This window comes from Palaemon carinicauda, chromosome 40, assembly GCF_036898095.1.
Source record: "Palaemon carinicauda isolate YSFRI2023 chromosome 40, ASM3689809v2, whole genome shotgun sequence".
Lineage (NCBI taxonomy): Eukaryota > Metazoa > Arthropoda > Malacostraca > Decapoda > Palaemonidae > Palaemon > Palaemon carinicauda.
Window position 1 is genome coordinate 46,440,619 of NC_090764.1, and position 27,633 is coordinate 46,468,251.

The 27,633-nt window shown below is 39.6% G+C and overlaps 1 protein-coding gene across 1 annotated transcript in view; it reads right to left on the reverse strand.

Annotated features, from left to right (window-relative positions):
• Nucleotides 1-27,633, reverse strand: part of LOC137631754 (HEAT repeat-containing protein 1-like) — a 622,900-nt gene that overhangs the window by 52,149 nt on the left and 543,118 nt on the right. The window contains exons 20-27 of the mRNA XM_068363681.1: nt 14,584-14,705; nt 14,297-14,425; nt 13,951-14,116; nt 10,396-10,578; nt 9,904-10,058; nt 6,347-6,473; nt 5,998-6,181; nt 1,338-1,534 (exon numbers count right to left, since the gene is read on the reverse strand). Coding sequence (XP_068219782.1) covers nt 1,338-1,534; nt 5,998-6,181; nt 6,347-6,473; nt 9,904-10,058; nt 10,396-10,578; nt 13,951-14,116; nt 14,297-14,425; nt 14,584-14,705 — 1,263 coding nt within the window. The remainder of the gene's footprint in view (nt 1-1,337; nt 1,535-5,997; nt 6,182-6,346; nt 6,474-9,903; nt 10,059-10,395; nt 10,579-13,950; nt 14,117-14,296; nt 14,426-14,583; nt 14,706-27,633) is intronic.

The following is a 27,633-nucleotide window of genomic DNA, read 5'->3' on the forward strand; positions in this document are numbered from 1 at the left end:
TAAACACTAGTTCAAATAAACTACGTTTACAATCTCTCACCGCACATAGCCTGGGGACAAGAATAAAACCCTAGAAACGTTTTACCTTCTTCCCCGTACAGCGACTAGGGACGAGAGTAACACGAGAACAACGTTACCCGCTTGAACGGAACGTTTTCTCTCCTCTCTCTCCCTCCGTCTCTATCTCTCTCTCTCTTTCTCTCTTGATTTCGCACCTAAGAGAAGAGCCCAATTATAAATCGTCAAAAAAACATGTTATTTGACTAAAGGAAAAAAACTGAAAGGTTTTCCAATAAAAAGTTCCTTTAATTTAGAATTTAAAACATTAAAGCTAAGAAAGAATGAACAAAACGTCAGAATCGATTTACTCTTACTGCAAAGTGAAACTGTGATACACTCTCTCTCTATCGTAACGATAGAGCGCATGTTGAACGTCAACAACTGCGTAGTCTAAAAAACTAAACGTTAGTTCATCTTTGAAAACAGTACGAAGACTATCAAAGAAATTCTTTCATAAAACATTAAATTTAAAAGTTTTAAATTCTTTAAAGGCTAAATATGATATAACGGGCTCAACGTTGATTAACTTCGGTTCCAAGTTAGGACCGCCTACTATCAGGAAAGGTCGCATATAAACAAAACATAAAAATTATCTTTATATGTTTATAATAAATGGAAAGTTAATCGAAGAGGCCTAATAAAGGCGGAGAGATATAAAATATCTAGATCTATAACGTGTTAAGCAAAATTACTAAAAACCTAAACACACTTCCGTCTAAGGGAAGGGTCGGCCATTTAAAAGTGAAAGAGAGTCCATACTCTCTTTGTCACCCTAATTAAATCTATCCAAAACGAGTTCAAGTTTTGAGATGAAGATAAAACACCTGCATAGCGAAAGCTCAAAACTAGAATAGTGTACTTCACCAAATAGTTGTGAAAACAAATCCAGTTAGTAACAGCGTATTAGTAGGTCTTGCCGGTAGCCCGACAGAGAGAAAATTGGTTCTGTGTTTACATTGAGTACTGAGTACCTGCTAGACAGATGGCGCTGTTGATGTACACCCCCTACCTGCATAGCGATCGCTGGCGTATTTTGAACGTAGAGTTTTCTGTCGAGCAACAGAGTTGCAGCTTATATAATCACCGGCTAAGTTTAATATTGAAAATTAGTGTTTGATTGACCCTATGGAATAAATTAAGCAGGCAAGAAAGACCAATATATTTATGTTTTTGTTATAGAAATTGCTAGTATTAAAACATGACTGTGTGTACAAAACAAGTTAAGAGAATTACAGTAATGTGTAACTTTCAGATGTTGAAACAAAATTAACACTTACTTTCACAGCAAACTAGCTGAACAGCAGCTGACATTACAGGTGTAATGGCACCAATCTTAACATGGGGTGTCAAGTGTTTAATGAGAAGCTGCAGGGCATAAATCCCCACTTGTCTATTTTCAATGGGCTCTTGAGTGTCTGTCGCTACTTTTCTCAGGCCGTCAACAAATGGAAGCAAGTCTAGTAAATCTTCTTTGCTGTTGTGTGAGAATAAAAAAAGAACATCTTAAAATCATGATAAACTCTTGCAACACTGATCTGCTTTATAAGTGCATTAAGAAAGAAGAAATGATTTAATGTAAAGGAAATTATTATTGCTTCTAAAATGTCTGAAGCACTAAAATGGGATTTTGACGAAGGAAAAATCTATTTCTGGGCGAGAGACCTTTGTCGCCCAGTAAAATGCTCCTTAACCATTTCTAAGGTATAAATACAGCTAGATATACCAAAGAAAAAGTTGCATGGAATGCCAGGAATATACCCAGCTCGCTCACCCTTATAGGGTGTCGGTATAGAAAATGGGGCATGTTAAAACCACTACCAGAGGGCCCTTACCAATTAGTCTTCTCCTTCCTCAATATCCCCCGATACTACGAGGTGCCGTTCTACATCCAACTACTACCCTCTACTACGGCTACTCCCCCCCCCCCCCACCACCACTACCCACGCTTCTCCAATACAAATGAAAATACTTAGCTCCCTATTTATTGTCAACACTACATATACTACTGAGAATTTTTTTTAAAATGATAATTTATACAAAGCCCATTTGTTTATATTTGCCTAATCACGTGGTCAGCAGTTACTTGGACAACTCCAAAAGGAAAGGAAAAGAAACATTTATCTCTAGGTGACATCTCTAATGGTAGTAACTGTCTTGGGTAATTCCCTGTTTTTAAGACTTAGTACAAGAGTTGGAAGGCAGACCTATTTTTGTTTAAATTTACAGGTTTGTAGAGCATTAAAATTTCTATTTCATTTTCCATCAGATTACATTTACCCGAGAAGCATTTAGGTGAAAATGACTTTAGGTTGTAAAGATGACAAGACAGATTGATTCAGGATGCTGAAGTAAGCAGAAGACATGAAAGCAAACGATTATACTATGGGTAAAAGGTAGGACTAGAACTTTTTAGCATAGCCACAAGATGTCTTTGTAGAATAGTTGTACCATATCAAAGTCAAGCATACCACAAAAGACTTGATCAGCAATAGTCTGATAAATAAGGTCAAGGAAATAAAAATTTTGCATACGAAAGGTAAAACTAGGTGGTAAACCCTCCAGATGGCTCATGATTATCACAAAGGTTAAAATTCTTCATGCACATAGTAACTTGAGTCTTGAAATCAATTGATAATAGTTGGTTCAAGAAATCTTGATGAACATATCATTCTTATAATTACAGCCCAGAAAGTGGGTACATATGTTCCCTTTCAATCTCTAGAATAAAGATGTTTGTGACCCAGGCATGCCATGTAATAATGCCTGTACTTAGCAAAAAGGAATTATCTTTGCATCATCAAGTTAATATCAGACAGATGTACTTTGAGAATAATCGGGATATAAATGTAGATACCTCTCTGAGGCTTAGACACTCAAGTGCTAGTACTTATGAAATATTTCTGGAAACAGTTTGATAGGACAGCCAAAAACTCATTACCTGCCTAATGGAAAAAAGGCAAGGGAGGTTGGAGTGTACAAAAAAAAAACCTTTCCAATAGGACCTTCTCTATAAAATCATACTATATTCATAGTGCTTTCCCCATCACTGTATATAAATCCTTGCATCAACTTTCAACTTACTGCAAAAAAGGTAGATAGATGCCTTGAGTGTTGGATACCAACAATCTATTTAGAATTCAGAGGATTAAATGAATATTGCCAACAGAACCAACGAGTTGTCAATTAAATAAATAAAACATTCATTCCACAGCTTGGCAAAGATAAAAGAAAAATGTCTACATTAATCTGTGGCAAAGTTGACTTCCTTAAATGAGGCTCTTTTATGTAACAGCTCTTCACTTGACTTACACAAAGCATGTGCTATGGAGGCTCAAGATCCAATAACATGGTTAAAATGTAAAGTCAAATGAGGTTTCCATACTTCAGGAGCAAATTAAGGGTTCCTAAATACAAATATTAGATGACAATCAAATTAGCAGCATGAAATACTTATGGAAATCCACTGTCTTACATATCAACAACTTAAGATCACAACCAAGTTTGTGGTATGACACTTGACAGCAGGGTCCCAACTGGTGGAGACCACTGCCTTTAATTTTTGTCTACCTTGTCTCAATCTGAAGATCAGTTCCCCAATTTAATAATTTAATCCTCTCTGAAACCTCATAGACAAGCATTTCACTACCCAGGATATTGGACCCTCTTTATCTTAAGAATATTGCCGTCTGAATAGAAAAAAAATCTGTACTGCATTGTCAAAAAAAAAAAAAAAAAAAATTAAAAAATAATGAGCTGGAAATACTACCCAAATATTCTATTGATTGATATGAAACTCATTCTAAATCAGATTCCAACTAAAACTTTCATATCAGTCTCCTTACCAACCCTGGTGTAATTACTGACCCCATACACTAAAATGAATATGAAGTCAGTGTTTATAGGTGAGAAACCCTTATTTTTACCTTAACTTTGCATATGAGTCTGTAAGACAATTAATTTTCTTACAAGCATATGATTAGAAATCTAATTCCAAGTATGGCGGACCTTGCCACGAGGAATATTACATTGTGGGTTAATGCCAGATTTTAGAACTAGTAAAAACTGTCTGATTTACTCAACAACTACTTTTCGAGAATATTAAATCCACAGTTTCTTTACAAATATCATGAAAAAATGCTTAGGATTGCGTGTGAAAAGTATTTTCCTTTCCAACATGGTTAACACATGGTAAAATCACTGCAAGGCTTTGAGCCCTTTTGGGACAACCAGTATTGGACTTGATCCTGTGTCTCTTTTGTTCCCTATAGTCCATAGCAGATGATCTACCCAATAGGTGAAATGAACTAATGATAAAAATGAATTGGAGTTACAAAACTATGGACCAAGACCCAAGGCAAGACTCTGACTCATTAATTGCAAGATAAAAACAATCTTCAGTCTGATATCTCCTTCATTAGATCTCGTTATCCTCGCTGAACCCACATAAATGGGTTGCAAGATGCATCGTAATACAGACTTCTTGTAGGTTAAAGCACCTCTGAATCAGAGGAGATAGGGGGCAAATATTGTGAGAGGGCCAATGGTTACCTTCTGTAAGGGATGTCATTAACCAGTTGTATATATACACAACTTAAGGAGCTTGTGAAAATGGCGTTGGAATAAAGTAAATCTTTATGGAAGGTTGTCCTCTAATAAAAATTTCTACACATTTTCAGATTTGTTCCCTGTAATAGTGTATTAAAGATTATTCCATTGTTAAATAAATGTAGCAGAGATGAAAGCCACAAGTCAATGGCTTAAAAAGAACTTTTCATCTATTCTTTTGGAGCTTCGACCTTGAGGAGGACCTTCTATCCATAAGATGAGACCAATGTAAACTGATGGGTTATGTTAAATAAACTAAATATTCCTTTATTGACAAACTAAATGCACAGAAATAGAAACTATGAGAGCCAAATTGTAATCATCTATGATGAGATACTCGCATATAGATTTGTTAATATTCAAATAATTAAGATAATTAAAATACTTAACTTGGGAGTAGGGATCTCCAAAACGTTAGACATCTTTAAAACACAGACACAAAAAAGCTATGAAAACAAATGCGTGTGGTTATCACGGTGCTAGAAAAGGAATGAGGGAAGAAGCGTGGGTAGTTTTAGGGGGGGGGGGGGGGGTAGCCGTAGTAGCGGGCAGTAGTTGGATATAGAACGGTACCTCGTAGTATCGGGGAATATTGAGGAAGGAGAAGACTAATTGATAAGGGACCTCTGGTAGTGGTTCTAGCACACCCCAGTTTCTATACCGACACCCTATAAGGGTGAGCGAGCTGGGTTTATTCCTGGCATTCCATGCAACTTTTTTCTCTAGTATATTTAGCAGTATTTATACCTTAGAAATGGTGCTATAAGGAGCATTTCACTGGGCGACACAGGTCCCTCGCCCAGAAATAGATTTTTCCTTCACCAAAATCCCTTTAAAATCATATATGACTCAGATGATCTAGCTGAGTCTACGAAAATTCTAAGGCCAATTTCAGTAGTTATTTGCATTTTACTCAAACATGAAAGACATCTCTGCAAAGAATCCTTAAATAAACTCTTGTCAGAAATAAAAAAGCCCTCATTCCTAGTTACTAAAAAGACCTCGAACAGTTAGGTTTATTGCTGTTTTTAGCCTGATTATCAGTGCTTTAAATTGTCAGCTTTTATATTCATAATACCCAAGTTATTTTTATTTAAGTTAATATCAACTACTCTATAGCATAAAAAGTTCAGATACTTTCAAACACATCTTGAACCTAAAATAAACATTGTTAAATAAATCACTACAAGGCATGCACTTATGCTACCTTTCAAAGTCTATAATTCTCAAGAGAACCGTAAAGAATCAAAGCTAACAAACTTTTTAATATAAAGCTGTTCTTTTTTTTGATGAAAAACTTCCAATGTCTTAGAATGAAAAGAGAAAAATTACCTGAAGAATGTAGAACTAGGCTGAAGCTTGGAACACAGCAGCTCTGTGGCTCTGCATCTAACTAGAGCAATGGGCGATTTCAAAAGTCCATCAATAACTTGGAGCAACATATTAGGAGGTAGAACTGATATAATTCCATCCAGAACATCTACAATTTTCCTTTGAAGAGACAACCATACCTTGCCTGTAATTAAAACAACAAACTTAACATTTGTTTCTATAAAAAGATGCTACAATACAAAATATCATAATTCTATTCAAATTCACAACTTACAAAAGCTTTGAAAGTAACTTTAGATAATAAACGCTTTTTTTACAATGGAGAAAAACTCTAAATCAAGATAAATACTGCTAGGTTTGTCCTTGTTCCTTTCACAAGATTCATTCACAGTGCGTAGGTAGGACATAGTCTTCTCTAGAAGGAGCTGGTAAGTGTCACGCAATTCTTCTTCCATCCCCTCAGTTCCTTCCATGACCTGCAATTAATTAAGGTTTTGGAGTAGGTAGTAAACTCAGAAATTATAACCAACCAGTGGGAAAAGAATCATTACTACGCAATAAACTTTAATATCTAAAGTATTGCCTAATAAAAGAAGAAAGGTATGGAAACATGTCTCCACATTGAGCAGCCTGTACATTGCTACATAACAAAAAATAATATTTAAAACATATTACGAAGTTATATTTACCATAGATATGGAATAACCAATAAATATCTCATACGAAGAGCAAACTAAAAGAAAATTTCAAAATGAAAGTTTATATAGTATTTCCTCTCAAATACTGTACTTGCCAACGAGTTCAGAATCCTGCAATTAAAAAAAAAAAATTACATGACTATAGTAAAACTTTATCACATGTCATTAAGTTCCAACCTATCTTGTAGTTGAGGAATTCTGCAAATAATAGGCCACATGAACTTTACAGTGGTTTGAAAATTTTCTTCTATGAAATACAGTACAATGTTGGTAATAATAATATAAACACCTTTCTCTCCCACATTATAAGTATTTGCACCTTTAATGTAATGCACTACACTGTTCTATATAAAAAAATGCAAGTAATGTTTATTGTTATAGTAATAACAGGACACAACTCAGCATAATAATGATAATAGTAAAACAATAATGAAAAAAAAAAAAAGAACATCAAACTATTGGATATCACCAATGAAAATGATTAAGAGGTTTTAAAACATACAATACTGTATTTTACTATGTAATATTTGAAAATAAAATGTGCACAATAAAAAGTATTGCAATATGTGATCAGTGATATGAAAATATTCCGATACTGTGGCTCTCTTTCTTTGAAAGAAAAGTAAAACCAAGTAATTTAATTGTTATTACTGTATAAGCTTGAATATCTTTTGGATGAAGTCTGTTATTTCAGGTTGACAAATATTGAAGTTAGAATTCATATAAATTCTTTTATGATATAATAGCTTTCTTACTGGTAAAGGAAATTTTTTATTTTCATAAAAGAAACTTCTTTAAAGATTTCATAACATGATATGAAATATTTTCAACTTTACTCAACAATATTTCTCCATATAAATATTAAAGACCTCAGTCTATCAGAGAGTTAAAAACTCAATGAGATAGAAATTTATTTTTACTTGAGCAAGACATTATACTGATTTTCATCCATATTGACTCATTAGGGGTAATTTCAATTAAAAGCTATCAATTTAGTCACCTGGTGGGTCGGGAAGTTGGGGAAAACTTGCTGGTTTGAAACTGATGTCTCACCAGGAAAATCCGTAAGTGCAGTAATGCACTTAGGTTTCAACTTCTTTTAGAGCCTTTGGTGGCATGATTGGTAGCAACCTTGTCTTTCACTTGAAGAGACTAGGGTTTGATCCCAGTACGAAATGGAAATTTATTTCTATTTGAGCACGATATTGTGTTGATTTTCATCCATATTGACTTATTAGGGGTACAGTAATTTGAATTAAAAGCGATCAACTGTGTCACCTGGTGGGTCGGGATATTGGGGAAAACTTGCTGGTTTGAGACTGATGTCTCACCAGGTAAATCCTGAAGTGCAGTAACGCTCTTAGGTTCCGACTTCTTTTAGAGCCTCTGGTGGCATGATTGGTAGCAACCTTGTATTTCACTTGAAGAAGAGACTAGTGTTTGATCCCAGGATGAAAAAGAAATTTATTTTTATCTGAGCACGATATTGTGTTGATTTTCATCCATATTGACTTATTAGGGGTACAGTAATTTGAATTAAAAGTGATCAACTGTGTCACCTGGTGGGTCGGGATATTGGGGAAAACTTGCTGGTTTGAGACTGATGTCTCACCAGGTAAATCCTGAAGTGCAGTAACGCTCTTAGGTTCCGACTTCTTTTAGAGCCTCTGGTGGCATGATTGGTAGCAACCTTGTCTTTCACTTGAAGAAGAGACTAGTGTTTGATCCCAGGATGAAAAAGAAATTTATTTTTATCTGAGCACGATATTGTGTTGATTTTCATCCATATTGACTTATTAGGGGTACAGTAATTTGAATTAAAAGTGATCAACTGTGTCACCTGGTGGGTCAGGAAGTTGGGGAAAACTCGCTGGTATGAGACTGTCTCCCCATGTAATTCTTGAACTACAGTTAGCACTTAGGTTCTGACTTCTTTTAGACCCTTTGGTGGCATGATTGGTAGCAATCTTGTCTTTCATTTGAAAAGACTAGAGTTCGATCCCAGTATGATAAAAATTTATTTATATTTGAGCCTGATATTGTGTTGATTTTCATTCATATTGACACATTAGGGGTAATTCAAATTAAAAGCTATCAATTTAGTCACCTGGCGGGTCGGGAAGTTGGGGGAAACTCGCTGGTATAAGACTGATGTCTCACCAGGCAAATCCTGAAGTGCAATTAGCACTTAGGTTCCAATTTCTTTTAGAATCTCTGGTGGCATGATTGGTAGCGACCTTGTCTTTCACTTAAAGAGACTAGAGTTTAATCTCAGTATGAAATAGAAATTTATTCCTATTTGAGCATGATATTGTGTTGATATTCATCCTTATATACTGTAAATATTCACAAACACATATATATGAATATATGTATGCATATTTGAGTGTGCCTGCATGAGTAGATAGTGTTTGTCATGAAAAAGTTACGTGAAAGGTCTGAAAGTTAAGAGAAAAATCTGTTTCTCTTACATGGACCTATAAAAAATATATTATACACTAAATACAAATGTAATGTTGAAATTGTTGAGAATGTACGATATATAAGATGTTAAGAGTGATTATCCTCTCACTACAAAGCAACACATCGCCCTTTCAGTAGTACATTTGAGATTTGTCACTAACAGATATGCATGCAAACTCAATTCTATGATATACTATATTTCATTATTTTTTTACTGCTGATTATACAAAAAAATTTTCAGAAATTTGCCTTTCTTATTATGTATTTCACTCTAAATAACAGAAAAGCATGACTCTTTCATATAATTTTCCTTTGATAAAATCTTTCTATTCACTGTGAAGTGATTAAAGAATTTTCTTATATTATTTTACTTTAAATAATACTACACCATTGAGATTTTATGTGTAAAACAGATTTATACCAATTGTGTAGTGATTATGTAATAATTCCGCGATAGATAGTCATCCAAATATAAAAAAACAATGAATTGACTTTATACAAAAATGTAAAAAACAGTTTCCTTTGACAAAAGTTTACTGCAGGATATTGGAAAAACATGAATAATTGATCTGCACAAGTATTTGAGAGAATGTAAAGCAAATGATGGTAAGATGACAGTACAAGCCATTTACAGAGTAAGTGAAACAAAGGAGGTAAAAGGATATGGGCATAAAATTTGGAACAGACTTGAAATATCTATAAAGGCCTAAGTGGGAATGTATGAAATGATTATACTATTACATACCTTTCCCACAAACTTCTCTGATGATAAAAGGAGTGACAAAAGAGCAGTACTTGTGTATTTGAAGTTGATATACTGTTTTGTAGAATGTGCCTCCCAACTTATTATATCAATATGTTTCTTTCCTTTTCCCATTTTCTTTTTCTGCAAGAGACTTTCTGCAATAAAGAATATAAAATTCTTAAAGATTTCCATATTATATTAAGTGCACTACTGGTTTAAGCATAGCATATCTAACATATCCTAAAATCTATAAATAAGATTTACCCAATAAATAGATGTATTCTTCAAAAATCCAAATAGAAAGCATACTAACAATTGAGAGAATTATAACATCTACATTCTAAAGTAAATCAAATTTGTTCAAATGAATTTTTATATTAAAGTACATGCATTACAAAATATATTTGCCATAACTTATCAATGCCTAATTCGTTTAAATGAATTTTTTTTAATATATTACATGCATTACAAAATTTATTTGCCATAACTTACCAATATCTTCAGGTAATCTACTAACATACTCCATAAGTTTGTAACAAGCATTAACCTGATCCAGAACACTGAATTCACTACACAGTGTTAAAGCAAACTCTATAATATGTGGTACACTGCGACGAGCTTCTTCTGTGTTATCGGATGCTTCCGAAACATTACCCTTCATAACATGAGAATCAGCTGAAAAAAGATGACACCCATAAGATTAGAAAACTTGGCTGAGTAATCTGTATAACCTAAAATCCATAAGTTTTGTAAATGAAAACTGTATTAAACATTGTATATTATGTATTATGTAACTCGATAGACGATTGTTCAATTATCATAATACAATTTGGTGCAAAAAATAATCTATGATTATATTCATCAATGAAGAAGACCATATCATTATCCTAGATTACAAAAAGATATAATGTAGATATCTACTTTAGTGCAATATTCCTAATCAACAAAATAAGAAGAGTTCCTGGTGTACAGTATTTATAAATACTTTAAACTGTTCTGATGCAAATAATTGGGGAAAACCCATACTCTAAACATTAGACATTTTAAAGTTCCAGAAGTTATGACTGCTATGCTCACCTACAACACCCCACTGTCATATTCTTAGCTTACCATAAGACTAAGTCTCAACCCTGTGTTTGCTTCCCAACTGGCTTCACTCATGAAACTGGTTGTGAATTATCACGCCCCAGTATTTTATACCGACACCTTATATAGGTGAGCGAGCTGGGTTCAACCTGGCATTCCTATGCTTTTTTTCTCTGGTAATATATAGCAGTTATATTCCTTAGAAATAGTGCTCTCTAGGAGTATTTCACTGGGCGGCACAGGTCGGAGCCCAGAAATAGATTTTTCCTTCGTCAAAATCCCTTTTTTCAGACATAACTCCTAGGTTATGCCAACCATAAAACTTTAAAAAAAAATTAACATCAAAAACCATTCAAAATACTTGTAAAAACACCATTAACACTTGTTTCTTCCAAAGGGGAAAGGACCATTATTTTTGGACACTTAATATGGATATGTTCCCTAAATACAAATTCAAGAACTTTCAAATATGTGATGCAGTTAGTTGGGGAGAAGCTTGTATAGGAACTGGAACTGGCCAAGAGAAAGTCACATGACTGAAAAAAAGTTATGACTGAAGGTCAGAAATGGGTACCAGAATTAATAATGCAGAAAATGAGAAATCAAATTTGGTAAAATACAGACAGTGAGAAATTAAAATTAGTAAAATACAGAAAATGAGAAATCAAAAATGGTAAATCAAAGTTTAGACAACAAAACTACTTGCCGGGAATTACATGAATGGTTCTCAGGGCCTTTTTGTCATAGTGAACGAAATAAAAGCAGATATTTTTAACCGCCAAACTAAGTAATAGGATTCGTTGTTTTAGTAGGATTACAGTATTTTCAACTATGTTGGTAAAAATCTGTTTACAAATATTGCGCTACAGTAAACTAGAATTGAAAGGTTAAAATTACACCCTCGACTCCAAAATGTGTACATAAGAGTGGCAAAAGAAAAAAGATATTTTTCAAATACTTTAGAATATTATGGAAAGTTATGACATACCAAACATATATGCATCTGTGATAAATGTTGTGGGAATGTTCGATCTACTGGAATTCAGACTTGGATGATTCTATCTTTGTTTTCTTACCATTATGGCTAAGATACAAGATGATGATAGAAAGGCCTCTTTTGTTCTTGTTGGTGATTTTAATGCTCACCACAGGGAGCGGTTAAATTTAATTTCTACTAATTACCATGGCTTAAGAGCTTTGGCCTTTTCCTCTGAATCAGGCTATGCAAAAATCATAAATAGAGCTACTTATAGGTCTGGTAACTGTTTGGACTTAATATACACTGACTCCCTTGGCATTATAAGAAGTAAGGTTGGTTCTCCAGTTAGGGCATCTGATCATGCCTTAATTCCACTATTAATTAAGACTGAGCAGCCTGTCCCTGATGAGCCTTACTTAGATATACATAAAATCTCAAGCAGACTAGAATGGCATTTAGAGTGATCTTTTGGGCTTGAATTGTTCACAATTATGTAAGTGTTGAGCCTGTAGTTCTTTTGAATGAGAATCTTGTCAACATAAGTGATGGGCGTACCCCTTATCGTGTGCTAAAATACCGATTGAGAGATGTACCCAGGTTCAGTGATGATTTTAGATATCCTTATTTGAATAAGCAGGAGGCTTTGTAAGGGTGACAGATAAGTTCTGACTTGGAATAACTACTGTATACTTAGCTAAGACCTGTTACTCACAGTTTATGCTTCAATTGAAGAGGAATGCAATCTCACCATAAAAGTAACCCCTTCTGATACAATCCAAGAACATAAGTGGTGGGCTACCTTTAAATCTGCACTCTTTGGTATAGTTCCTCCTTTACTTAAACCAGATGGCTCTATCACTCACTGTCCAAAAGAAAAGGCAACCCTTTTAGCTGATGTGTTTGACAGTAAGCAGAGTAATGAGAAACTCGATCTTCGTAATCCTGTTTTCCTGAGGCTAAATCAACTAGTTTAGTTTTTCTGTCCTGTAAAATCAACTCCCTTGATGGTCCTTGATGCTTATGGAGGTGCAGGCACAAATGTTATTTTTCCTTTGTTATTCATAAAGACTGGTGATTTCTTAGCACCTAAGTTGTCTGCTATTTTCTGCAGCTTAGCATGAAGAGGTTCTTTTAGTACTTGGAGAATTGGTAACTGATCTGTAAAACTCTGATGCTTTCAGAACCAAGAACACTAACCAAAGGAACACTATACATTACATTCTTATACTCTCTTTAGCACTCACCAACTACCACTCTTTGCAATCTCTTGTTTATTGCAGCTGCCACCAGATTGTGGAATGATCTTCCTAATCTGGTTGTTGAATCGGTGGAACTTCAGAAGTTCAAACTTGCAGTGAATATTTTCAAGTCGAACAGGTTTACTTAATGTTGTTACTGATCTTAAGCTAATATTTTTATCTATTACTTCTTATATCTAGTTTATTTATTTCTTTATATCCTTTCTTCACTGGGCCATTTTCCCCGTTGGAGCACATTGGACAAGCAACCTGCTTTTCCAACTAGAGTTGCAGCTTAGCGAATAATAATAATAATAATAATAATAACAACTAAAACTCACTCCCGTTTAAAAGTATTCTCTTGTTGGTTTTGGTGACTACTACATGTAATCTAGAATTACTCTCTATTATATACAGAGCTGGGTGAAAACTGAAAACCATTGCCTTTAATAAGTTTAAAGTTTTTTTCAAAACCTCCCATTTGCTATTTAGAATTATGAGCATTAAGTTCTTGGTCAAATGGTACAAACGAAAAATTTTCTGTACATCACATTTATTAGCAGGGTTACCAAATGTCAGAAACTGAATCTTATGAAGCTCTTGATACCTTAGCATAAAAATATTAAATTAAAAGCTGTGAATCCAACTTACCATAGTTTGAAATATAATTAATAATGAATTTCACATGTAGTTTATGACAGATAGAATTCATAATAAACTTGACATGCAAAACAAAACACATACCCATCAGTGCTAGTAAAATCCATAGGTTATTTTTGACCTCGATTGTATTGGCAAGCTGAATGAATAAAGGTAAACGGCGGTGCTCTGGAAGGTCAGGAAATGCATCAAAAAACACCTGACATACATTTGCTAGCTTGAACAACAACTCCTCTGATCCACTTTCACACTGGAAAATGAATAAATTCAACATGAATAGATAACTTACTCTTGTTATAAACATAACATATAATGCAAATTTCAACAAGAATACTTTTATTTCAAATCAAAATATGAAAAATAAAAAATGCTATACTTAAGCAATATAGGATTATTGCCTAAAATTTATACAAATCCAATAAATACATACCTTTATCAGCACAGGGACAATGTTTTTTATAGTTTGATGGATGACTTGAAATGAATATGAATCATCACGCCTCAAAAGGGAAGTACCCATGAAGGTGAAAATTGACATCATATTATGCAAAACCACATCCTGCAGAGAAAGACAGAATACGAGCATAAAATATAATACAAAATATTTCTAGTGTATAATGAGAATTATGAAAATTCAGTATAAACAAAGCCATAACTATAAGCAAATTCATTATAAGTCAAATGAAAAATATTACTTAAGAATTTCATAAAACTTACGGGGAAAATGTCAGCAACTAAAGAAAGAATCAGCATTGCTCGGCGGTGGGTATCAGGACTAACAGAAGAACGTATGCATTGTACAATCAACTCCACATTCAACTTCACATTTTTACTTGTTTCTGGAATACAAGTAAAAATTTATGAGTGTTTATTTTAAATACGTATAACTGTTCTCCAAAGTACAGTAAAAATACAACACTCGAACCTTCAATTTCAGAGCTTTCAGTGATCCAAATTTGTACAAGAAATTAAAAATCATCATAGTATGTGCAAATTGAAAATTGGTTGCAGAATTTCAAATCCCATAGCAACGTGGTAGGTTAGTTAGTATTACTAGTCCTTTGCAGCATACAGAATGCAACTACAATATAGCTGGGAGCTTTATCAAAAGGTAGTAATTCTTTTGCAAGGAGTTTCTACACTATTCTAAATAAAAAGCAACAAAAAATTAGATTGAAATAAAAAAAAAAACGGGGCTGATGTTGCATGATTGTATAACATTAAATCTATAATCAGCCTGATTATTAAGAACAAGGAAAAAAATGAGCATGAGTATCAATACAAGCAACACTTATTTCTAAGAAATTTTGAAATGTGATCCAAGAAGTAGAGGTAATTCTAAGAATTAGGATTCAAGATAGGTATCAATGTTGAGTGCCTCTTAAGTGTAGGTAGTTGGTTGGCCAAGGCACCAGCCACCTGCTGAGATACTACCGCTAAAGAGTTATGGGGTTTTTTGACTGGCCAGACAGTACTACACTGGATCATTCTCTCTGGTTATGGTTAATTTTCCCTTTGTCTACACACATACCGAACAGACTGGCCTATTCTTTACAGATTCTCCTCTGTCCTCATACACCTGACAACCACTGAGATTACCCAACAATTCTTCTTCTCTCAAGGGGTTAACTACTGCATTGTAATTGTTCAGTGACCAATTTCCTCTTGATAAGGGTAGAAGAGACTCTTTAGCTATGGTAAGCAACTCTTCTAGGAGGACACTCCAAAATCAAACCCTTGTTCTCTAGTCTTGGGTAGTGCCATAGCCTCTGTACCATGGTCTTCCACTGTATTGGGTTAGAGTTTTCTTGCTTGAGGGTACACTCACGCACACTATTCTATCCTATTTCTCTTCCTCTTGTTTTGTTAAAGTTTTTTATAGTTTATATAGGAGATATTTATTTTGGTGTTGTTACTCTCAAGATATTTTATTTTTCCTTGTTTCCTTTCCTCACTGGGCTATTTTCCCTGTTGGAGCCCCTGGGCTTATAGCATTCTGCTTTTCCAACTAGGGTTATAGCTTAGCAAATAATAATAATAATAATAATAATAATAATAATAATAATAATAATAACAATAATTAATAATAATAATAATAATAATAATAATAACAACAATAATAATAATAATAATATCTAAGAATATGCTACAAGTCTTTCTGAGGGTTAGAAAATCAAACATGGAGGCACATCAGAGGGCACATCCTTTAGTGCAAGTCATGGGAGGTTTCATTGTTTTGAGGCAGTCAATCTCCACAATTTAAAAAGTAACTATTGAGACAGCGCATGCTAGTGAAGTATCTGTCCAGAAATTTGCTGAAACATTAGGGAAAGTTATTGAAGGCAAGATTTTAATGTTGATGAAACAGGATTACACTGGATGACAATAGCTCTCAGATCATACATATCTATAGAAGAAAAGTAAATGTTTATATTTAACGAAGACATATGCAGGTTAACTGCTACTTGGTGGCAATGCTTCTGAAAACTTGAAGCAAAACCGAGTTGTCCCATTCAGAGAACCCACTATCAAAATCATAGCTATGGGCTCTTTTTCCATTGTATGGATGAGTAACACCAAATCCTTGGTCGTCACAGTGACAGTTTTTTCCAGATTAGTTTTTTCTTCATTTTATTCCTGAGGCAGAAAAATACTGCCTGCCCGAAGAAAGCCATGTCATTTAACAATCTTTTCCTTCCGGACAACCCGCCATCCCACCATAAATTCGTTGATGGTTTTCATTCAAATACTAAGTTTGCAGGTGTAAATTCATTAAAAATCACTTTAATCATAATTTAAACATAATAAATTCCTGATCAAAAATACATAATTATTTAAATTGTTGGCACTGGTACCTATTACCAAAATACTGTCATGTCAAAAATGGTTAAGGAGTGTGAATGAGACCCATTAAACAATTTTGTTTGGGACTAGTTTTTACTCTATCTACTATTTTGTTACTCAACTGATTATTTTATTTAAAAACTATGTGAAAGATAATTCATACACAAAATGCACAAATAAAATTATCTTAGCATTATAATTTTTTATAAGTATACTTTATATACATACAATATATGTTACTTTTAAAGGTCACTATTTTGAATATGTATTTTTTATGTTTTAGCTTGTGTTACTGTATATAATGTAACATATAAAATATGGGATACTAACCTACTGTATATATCTTTCCCTAGATTTTTTAAGGAAAATCAAATATATAGATACCTAAGAGAGAAAAGGGTTGCCTACAGGACCTGAAGGGCTTGAGTAAATAACTAATAAGGATTTTTCAGCAATAAAACAAATTGCTTTCAATATAAAAAACCCTGTAACATGAAACAGAGATTCTCCCAGCAAAAAATACAATAATCTGAATTTCCAAAATTCAAAGCCAGAGGTCATCAATTGGGTTTTTTAAATAACCAAATCATAACACAAACTTTACTTGGTGAAACAAAGTAGGTATTACCTTGAACAAGCAAGTGAATTAGTCTAATGATCATTAATCACCATAACTTTTTATGCCAATGACCCTATCCTGAGAAAACAAAAAAATGAGTACAGCATACTTAAACACTATTATCCCAGAATATCAAGCTAAACGTATCTCAAAAATAAACCGGAGTACCATTTTAGAACCAGAAATAAGTGTAATTCTTATAAATTCCTAAAAGAAACTGCAATAACAAAAATAATCACCATGAAATGATTAAAAAATGACTGGTGAAGTAATAAAGTTAACCTGTGGATGAAAAATCATTAGAATGCAGTCTTAAAGGTTGCTTATGAATGGCAGAGGCAAGGGATAGGGCAACGCCCTGGACACTGACCATATTATACATATGATTAGTGCCCAAGGCCCTTCCCCATCAAGCTAGGACTAAGGAGGGATCGGGAAATGGCTGCTAATGACTCAAATGGTAGACTTATAGGCATCCCAAAGGATCGTGAGGTTGCAGACACTACTAGAAACTATTGAGCTTGAGCAGTTCTCGAACTTCTGTCCACAATAGCCTACCACAAACCCACAGTGAAAAGTGGGGTTGTTGTTAAACAAATAAAAATGACAAATTCGAAGATAATTTGTATTTTTCCTAACCATACAAACCTTAGCTATTTACAAAGGGGGTTACCTTTTAGCGTAGCTGAAATGGCGAGCCATTAGAATTTAACGAGGGTGTATTACCCCCGTGCTAGTTAGCGGGGGGGTAGGGGAGTGGTAGCTAGCTACCCCTCCTCCCCCTCACACACAGGTGAATACTCACTTTCACTTAGAGGTAGGACTTGTCTTGGGGGACAGGGCTGGCGGGCAAATATGTGTAAATAGCTAAGGTTTGTATGGTTAGGAAAAATGATATTTTGATTATAAAATAAATTTTTGAATATACTTACCCGGTGAATATATAATAGCTGACGTCTCGGACGGCTCGACAGAAACACAAAAACTCGCGAGCGATCGCCATGAAGGTTGCGGGTGTGCCCACCAGCGCCGACTATCGGCCAGATACCGCATATACATGTAAACAGCCTCAGTTCTTCTCATTCCGCTGGGTCTCTATCGGGGAGGAAGGGAGGGCCTATAATTTATATTCACCGGGTAAGTATATTCAAAAATTTATTTTATAATCAAAATATCATTTTTAAATATTAAACTTAGCCGGTGAATATATAATATCTGATTCACACTCATGGTGGTGGGTAGAGACCAGTATTAATACAATATAGGCGTATATGCTTAGAGTTTTTGACAGTTATATCATAACAAAACCCAAATAAATATAGGTACCTGGTAAGGAAGCTGACTCTGACGATTACTCTGCCTTGTTAGTCCGCTTCCCTCACGAAGCCCAGCCATCCTCTCAGGATGCTGAAAGACTCCCAGGAGCTGAAGTATACAGGGCGACAACCCATACAACAGGACCTCATCAAAACCCTTAATCTGGGCGCTCTCAAGAAATGACATTTGACCACCCGCCAAATCAAAAAGGATGCGAAAGGCTTCTTAGCCTTCCGTACAACCCAAAACAAGATTAAAAACATTTCAAGGGAAAGATTAAAAGGATATTGGAATTAAGGGAAATGTAGTGGTAGAACCCTCACCCACTACTGCACTCGCTGCAACGAATGGACCCAGTGTGTAGCAGTCCTCATAAAGAGTCTGGACATCTTTTAAGTAAAATGAAGCGAACACCGACTTGCTCCTCCAAAAGGTCGCGTCCATAATACTTCGTAGAGATCTGTTTTGCTTAAAGGCCACGGAAGTTGCTATAGCTCTTACTTCGTGCGTCTTGACCTTAAGCAAGCAACGATCTTTTTCACTCAAATGAGAATGAGCCTCTCGGATTAAAAATCTAATAAAATACGATAAAGCATTTTTAGACATAGGCAATGATGGCTTCTTAACTGAGCACCACAAGGCCTCAGATCCACCTCGTAAGGATTTTGTATGAGCTAAATAAAACTTAAGAGCTCTGACTGGACACAGTACTCTTTCAAGCTCGTTGCCTACGATCTCTGACAGGCAAGGTATATCAAACGACTTAGGCCAAGGACGAGAAGGCAGTTCATTTTTGGCCAAGAAACCAAGCTGAAGTGAACATGTGGCTTTATCTGTAGAAAAGCCGATGTTCCTACTGAAGGCATGGATCTCACTGACCCTTTTAGCCGAAGCCAAGCACACTAAGAAAAGCGTCTTGAGGGTGAGATCCTTCAGGGAGGCTGAATGTAATGGCTCAAACCTGTCGGACATTAGGAACCTTAGGACCACGTCTAAGTTCCATCCAGGAGTTGCCATACGACGCTCCTTAGAGGTCTCGAAGGACTTAAGGAGATCTTGGAGATCTTTATTATTGGACAGATCTAAGCCTCTATGTCTGAATACAGAAGCCAACATGCTCCTGTAGCCCTTAATAGTGGGCGCTGAGAGGGAGCGAACATTTCTCAGATGTAGGAGAAAGTCTGCAATTTGGGCTATAGAGGTACTGGAAGAGGAAATGGATGATGACTTGCACCAGTCTCTAAAGACTTCCCACTTCGACTGGTATACCTTGATGGTAGAAGCTCTCCTAGCTCTCGCAATCGCTCTGGCTGCCTCCTTCGAAAAACCTCGAGCTCTTGAGAGTCTTTCGATAGTCTGAAGGCAGTCAGACGAAGCGCGGGGAGGCTTTGATGAAGATCCCTTACGTGGGGCTGCCGTAAGAGATCCATCCTTAAAGGAAGACTCCTTGGGACGTCTACCAGCCATTGAAGTACCTCTGTGAACCACTCTCTCGCGGGCCAGAGGGGAGCAACCAACGTCAACTTTGTCCCTTCGTGAGAGGCGAACTTCTGCAGTACCTTGTTGATGATCTTGAACGGTGGGAATGTGTACGCGTCCAGGTGAGACCAGTCCAGTAGAAACGCATCTATGTGGGTCGCCTCTGGATCTGGGACTGGAGAGCAATAGGTCGGGAGTCTTTTGGTCAACGAGGTGGCAAAGAGGTCTATGGAGGGTTGACCCCAAGTCACCCAAAGACTCTTGCACACGTCCTTGTGGAGGGTCCATTCTGCGGGGATCACCTGACCTCTCCGACTGAGACAGTCTGCCAAGACGTTCAAGTCCCCCTGGATGAATCTTGTCAACAGGGAGATGCCTCGATTTTTTGACCAGATGAGGAGGTCCCTTGCGATGACGAACAGTGTGTGGGAGTGAGTGCCTCCTTGCTTGGAGATGTACGCCAATGCTGTGGTGTTGTCCAAATTGACTTCTACCACTTTGTTTCGAAGAATGCTCTCGAAACTCGTCAAGGCCAAGTGAACCGCTAACAACTCCTTGCCGTTGATGTGCATGCTCTTCTGATCCGACGTCCAAAGACCCGAACATTCCCGACCGTCCAGAGTCGCTCCCCAACCCAAATCCGACGCGTCTGAGAACAACACGTGGTTTGGGTTCTTGACTGCCAGGGACAGACCCTCTCGCAGACTTATGTTGCTGTCCCACCAGTTCAGGCATGCTTTTACTGGCTCGGAGACTGGGATTGACATAGCTTCCAAAGTCTTGCTTTTGTTCCAGTGTGAGTCTAGATGGAACTGGAGAGGGCGAAGGTGAAGTCTCCCTAGTGAGACAAATTGCTCCAGGGATGACAGAGTCCCTAAGAGGCTCATCCAACTTCTTACTGAGCAACGGTCTTTTTTCAGCATAAGGCGGACTTTGAGCAGGGCTTGCTCTATCCGGGTGGCAGACGGAAAAGCCCGAAAAACTAGACTGCGAATCTCCATCCCCAAATAGAGAATAGTCTGGGATGGATTCAGTTGAGAATTTTCTAAGTTCACCAACAGTCCCAACTCCTCTGCCAGACCCAACGTCCAGTGAAGGTCCTGCAGACAGCGATGACGGGACGATGCTCTGAGAAGCCAGTCGTCCAAGTACAGGGAGGCTCGAATTCCCGATAAATGAAGGAATTTTGCCACATTCCTCATGAGCCTCGTGAACACGAGAGGAGCAGGGCTGAGGCCGAAGCACAGTGCTCGAAACTGGTATACCACATTCCTGTAAACAAACCTCAGATACGGTTGAGAATCTGGGTGAATAGGAATGTGAAAGTACGCATCCTGCAGGTCGAGAGAGACCATCCAGTCTCCCTCTCTGACCGCTGCTAGGACGGACTTCGTGGTCTCCATCGTAAATTTTGTTTTTATAACAAATCGTTGAGCGCACTGACGTCCAGCACTGGCCTCCAACCTCCCGTATGTTTTGGGACTAGGAAGAGACGGTTGTAAAATCCCGGTGATTGAAGGTCCGAGACTTTCACCACCGCTCCCTTCTCTAGTAACAGAGACACCTGCTGTTGTAGAGCTTGTCTTCTTGACTCCTCTCGATACCTGGGAGAGAGGTCTAGAGGAACTGTTACTAGAGGAGGTCTGCGTACAAAAGGTATTTTGTACCCCTCCTTGAGCAACAACACAGACTCTTGGTCTGCACCCCTCTTCTCCCAGGCCTGCCAGAAGCTGTTCAGTCTGGCACCTACCGCTGTCTGAGGACGTGGGCAGTCAGACTCTGCCACGGGAAGACTTGGATCCTCTCCTCTTGCCTCTCTTTCCCCCTGCTGGGGGCTCTGCCACGAAAGGGCGGGATAAATCTAGTCGCTGGGGTATCGACCTAGGGCCTCACGACATAAGACGACGAAGGAGCTCCCTTACGAGCAGAAGTAGCCATCAGGTCGTGTGTATCCTTCTGCACAAGCGAAGCCGCAATGTCCTTGATCAGCTGTTGAGGAAACAAGGCAGCCGATAAGGGAGCAAAGAGAAGCTCCGACCTCTGACAGGGAGTAACTCCTGCTGAAAGGAATGAGCAAAGAGTTTCCCTCTTCTTCAGGACTCCAGACGTAAAGGTGGCGGCGAGCTCATGGGAGCCATCGCGGATGGCTTTCTCCATACAAGACATAATAAGTACGGAAACATCCTGGTCGGCAGATGAGATCTTCCTGCTTAATGCTCCTAGAGACCAATCTAAAAAGTTAAAAACTTCGAAGGCCCTGAAAACCCCTTTAAGGAGATGGTCAAGGTCCGAGGCGGACCAACAAACTTTAGAGCGTCTCATGGCCAGGCGACGGGGAGAGTCTACGAGGCTTGAGAAGTCACCATGGGCAGAGGCAGGGACTCCCAAGCCGAGAACTTCTCCCGTGTCATACCAGACGCTCGCTCTAGAAGCTAGTTTAAAAGGAGGGAAGGCAAAGGCCGTCTTCCCCAAACTCCTCCTGGTAACCAACCAGTCGCCCAGCAAGCGTAAAGCCCTCTTAGAAGAGCGCGAGAGCACTAGCTTAGTAAAAGAAGGCTTCGCAGCAGCTAAGCCTAGCGCAAACTCTGAAGGAGGCGAACGAGGAGCGGAAGTAACAAAATGATCTGGGAAAAGATCCTTAAAAATCATCATGATTTTCTTAAAGTCCATCGAAGGTTGAGCAGCCTTAGGCTCTTCTACGTCTGATAAAACATCCAAAGGAATATCAGTAGGCGGAGGATCAGCAACATCCTCATCTGAAGGAACCTCGTCCGACAATTGATGAGTCTCAAGAAAGGGAGAGACCTGCCGCGGTGGCAATGCTTGACAAGCAAAGTCCACACGCAAAGGAGCAGCAGTAGTAGTCGAGGCAACGTCATGTCGCTGCTGAAAGGACTGACCAGCAACAACAACAGGAGCTGATGGACACTCGACGTCAAGTCGAGACTGCCTTGACTGCCTAGACTGAGCAGTCAAAACAACCCTTGACTGCGGTGCTTGACGCTCAACGTCAAAACAAGGCAACTGAGCAGGTTGGCGAACGTCCTGAACGTCAACACGAGACTGCGGCAGCGGCTGAACGTCAACACGAGACTGCGGCAGCGGCTGAAAGTTAACACGGGACTGCATCGAGTGAGGCTCCAAGTCACATGACTGTCGTGACAAACTACCGACATCACGCTTCGTAACGTCAAAAGGACGAGTAAAGGCTCGTTTGGGCGGCTGACGGCCAGAGTCTCGATCAGCGTAACGGCGAGGATCATCGTGAACCTGCTCAACGGTATACTCCTCCATAAGGGAGGCAAGCTTATTCTGCATATCCTGCAGGACAACCCATTTAGGATCAACGGGAGTCGGTACGGGCCGAGACGATGGTAACGTCTGTGACGGCAAAACATTGCTCTTACTGAGACTCTCGGAGCCCGTGTTACGCTTACGCTTAATCGGAGAACAGTCTTCCGACGACTGCAAAGGGTCAGAGCTGTCCCAATGGCTACAGCCAGGACGCTGGACCTGTCCTGAAGGGACTGACTTCCGCTTTAAGGGTCTAGAAACTTTGCTCCAAGGTTTCTTTTGCGAGAAGCCTTCGGAAGACGAGGAGAAAACAGCCTCGCTCGTCTTATGGTAGGGGCGATCTTGACGAGACACGCCCGATACCGCAGAGGGAACGTCTGTTCGTTGGTTAAAGCCTCTCGTCCCCTTAAGTCCTACGACATTACTTCTCCCTGGTGCAGGGGAGCCTGAAAGAGGTCTCGGACTAGGTGAACGACAAGCACGAACAGACGAACCCTCGGTCGCAACACTAAAAACACTTTGCGCACTAATCACTTTATCCCCACGATTTTCTAATGTGGCACTCTGACACTTTAACACATTCACATCCGCCATGAGTTGATTACGGTCTGATGCTAAAGACTCAACTCTCTCGCCCAAAGCTTGAATGGCAAGCAACATATCCCGCATGGATGGTTCATGAGTGCTAGTAGAGGGTTCAGGAACAACTACTACAGGGGAAGGATTAGGTTCAGGGGCATGGGAGGAGGAAAAATCCAACGACCTAGAGGAGCTTCTCCTCACCCTATCTCTCTCAAGCTTACGAGAATATTTATCAAACTCTAGCCAGTCGAATTCCGAAAGTACCACGCACTCATCACACCGATCTCCTAATTGGCAGGTTTTACCCCGGCAATTAGAACACACGGTATGTGGGTCGAGAGAGGCCTTGGGAAGACGTTTGTTACAATCCCTAGCATTACATTTACGAAATTTAGGTCCAGGGATAGGAGAAGGGTCAGCCATTTTTAAAAGTCAAAGAAAATCCAAAAACAATCCAAAGTCATCAACAATAAACACTATCCAAAAAAGGGTTCAAGAGTTTTAATTGAAGAGAAAAACACCTGTCACTGCGAAAGCTCAAAACCAAAAAGAAGTACTTCACCAAGAATGACGAAAACTCCAGGTCAACAGCGAGCGGAATCAACTTGTCGACAAGACCGACAGAGAAGAACTGAGGCTGTTTACACGTATATGCGGTATCTGGCCGATAGTCGGCGCTGGTGGGCACACCCGCAACCTTCATGGCGATCGCTCGCGAGTTTTTGTGTTTATGTCGAGCCGTCCGAGACGTCAGCTATTATATATTCACCGGCTAAGTTTAATATTTAAAAATACAAACTATCTTCGAATTTGTCATTTGTTCCGTAACCGAAATACAAACCACGCTATTTACAAAGGGTGACTTACCCCTTAGGAAGGGTGGAAAGTCCCCAGCCATACTGGCTTTGGCTTTACCCGGGGACTCAGAATCCGAGTGAGTCGCACTCGAGAAAAGGAGTCCCTACACCTCACAAGTTCCTTGCTCCGCAAGGAACCATGTGGCCTACGTAAGCTTGTGTGTGAAGGAAGAAGTGTGACCCGTCCTAGGCAGTTGACCTGGAGTTCCAGAAGGAACTCTGGGTTAGGACGTTCCCAATACCACCTCGTCAGGGTATGGGGGACGCGACAGTATTGACTCAATACTCGGAACACAAGGAAGCAGGGTTTACCTGCAGAGGTTCGAGGTCAGCTATGCAGAGACCAGGATGCTGCTTCCCCGTAGAGGGGATGATGAAGAAAGAAGTAAGGGCCCGACATACTTCTTTCGTTCATGCAGACTAAAACCTGATAACAATGCCCTCAACCTTCTGCTACCTGTCCAAAAAGGAGCCTGAGGTTAGACCAGCTGTTGTGTAGCCACCACAGAGCGATAGAAAACGTATCGAGACTCCTGTGGGTCACGCCCTGCAGGAAGCGGGCTGCGAAGGTCATTAGACGCTTCCAGACTCCAGCTTGTAGCACCTGCGTCACAGAGTAGTATTACTCGAAGGCGAGGGACGTTGCGATGTATCCAACATCATGCTGTAGGGCGACGTGACGGGGGAGGGTCTGGAGACAGGTCGAGATGAATGTCCTTGAGTCCGGGCTGAAGAGGTATACTGGTGACTCTCCCCCCATGTCCTCCTTGTGCTCCCAAATCGGCTGCAACTGAGGACAAACTGCAGCTGTTCCCAGCGCTAACCTCTCGATTCCTTTACTGGCAAGAAAGAGAAGGTCTTGGGACATCAGATACAGAATGGAGACTCGAAATCTTGAATGAATCGGACCGAAGGGCCGGGACCCCCAGATTCTGAGTCTAGCCAACAACTCAGGAGCGAGCCTGAATGTTGCCTTCCCCTCTTCCTTAGAAAGGGGGGAGTAGTAAGAGACCAAGAAGATTGCTTACACACTGGCCGTGGCCAGAGTGAGCAGAAGACCCAAGGCGGAATACAATCCGAGGCCTGTCGTAAAGGGTCTTGAGAAGATCTCTTAAAGGACTAAAAGTCCGAGCCATGCTCCAAGTTGGAGGTCTTCCTCCGACTAGGGCAGGGACGATCGTAGCTTCGCACGAGCGCGGATAGATCCAGCGGGCAGGAAAAAGTTATTCCTTTAAGCCTGAAGGTCAGGGAAAGGCTGAGCCACAGGCTTCATTGCTGAGAGCGGAAAGGAGTTTCCTCCCGCCGAAAGGCAATAAGACCGTTATTGCTGGAGAAGAGGCCTCAAGGGAAGAGGTATATCTCCCACGGCACCAACCACCGAAGACTCTTCACTTTGCCTGGGAGACCCCTGTGGATGACTATCGCAGATGACGCGACCTCCGTACCGCGACTGTAGCGGGTTGTCTCTTCTTGAGGAGGAAGCGTAGTGTCTCCAGGCATGAAGCCGAAGCGACGCCTCGGTTCGGGAGAGATGTCGCAGTGTGGTTGCTTGAGTAGTCTGCGGCGTGGAAGAAGCTCTCCCGGGAGTTCCGTCAGGGGAAGCAGAGGGTCCAGAAACTGTTCTGCGCATAGTCCCAGTGGAGCTCTCCCATTGAAAGGTTGACAGACAACCTGGTCTTGTTGAGACCCATTGTCCACAGACAAAAAGGAGGGAAGACGCAGGCGTCGAAGTTGTCCCACCATCACCGGAATGCATCTTGCCAGAGTCTCGGGGTCTGAGACTGGGGGGAAGAATAGCGGAAGCTTGAGGTTCCAAGCTGTCGCGATCAGGTCCCCCAGACCAGCATTTGCTGGTTACCCAAGGTCAAAGACCCCCAGGTACACTCTCTCTACGAGGCTCTGCAAGTCTGAGAAAACATTCCCCTGCCTGGAATGAGAGAGCCGATGGTGGTATTGAGAGAATCTCAATCATCCCGGTATCTCTACTGCAAGATGTGAAGGTGTGAAAATGCGTCCCCTGCTGGTTAGAATACGCCAGAATCATGAAGTCGACGCGCAACGGGGCGACTCGGCAGGAGCTGTAGGATCTGTAGAGGGGCCAGACTAAGGCCCCTAAGCCTGCCTGAATGATGGAGAGGTATCCTTCAGGTCTTGACCATAGGCCTGGACCGGAACATGCCCCCCCCCCCCCCCCACCCCTTTCCTTTCACGAGTCCGAGAACCGCATCAAGAATGTGGGGAAAGGACGAGAATATCCACTACCATCAAGAGGCTCCATAGGTCAACACCCATTGCAGGTCTAATAGTTCCGCTGGTCCCATAGGGCCAGGGAGTCCGGTTAAACATTGCCTGAAGCCACCGGAACTTGGATCGCCCCACATGGAACTTATCCTGAGGCGACCGTTCGGACTATAGACGGGTCAATGAGGAAAGGAGAACTAGTAAACGTTCCAAGGTAGGGCTGAAAGCTCTGCTTGACTGAGAACAGGTACTGCGACTCTCCTCAGTCTTGCCACAGTCAACCGAAAGGAAGGCTCGGAGGATGTGGTAACAGAATCTGGCGTCCCCAGGTGGTCACCCATCCAAGTACCGACGTTGCTTAACCTCGCTGGACGGACGAAAAGCGGGGTTTCCAACGTGGTAAGGCCGTTGACTCAATATCATGGCCAGATACTCCAGATGTTGAGGCAGAGGAAGAGAAGGCTCCAAGCAAAATACCATGAGCCCACACTCATGGTAAGCATCCGGAAGCTTGTCCCGGCGCTGAAGAAGGTC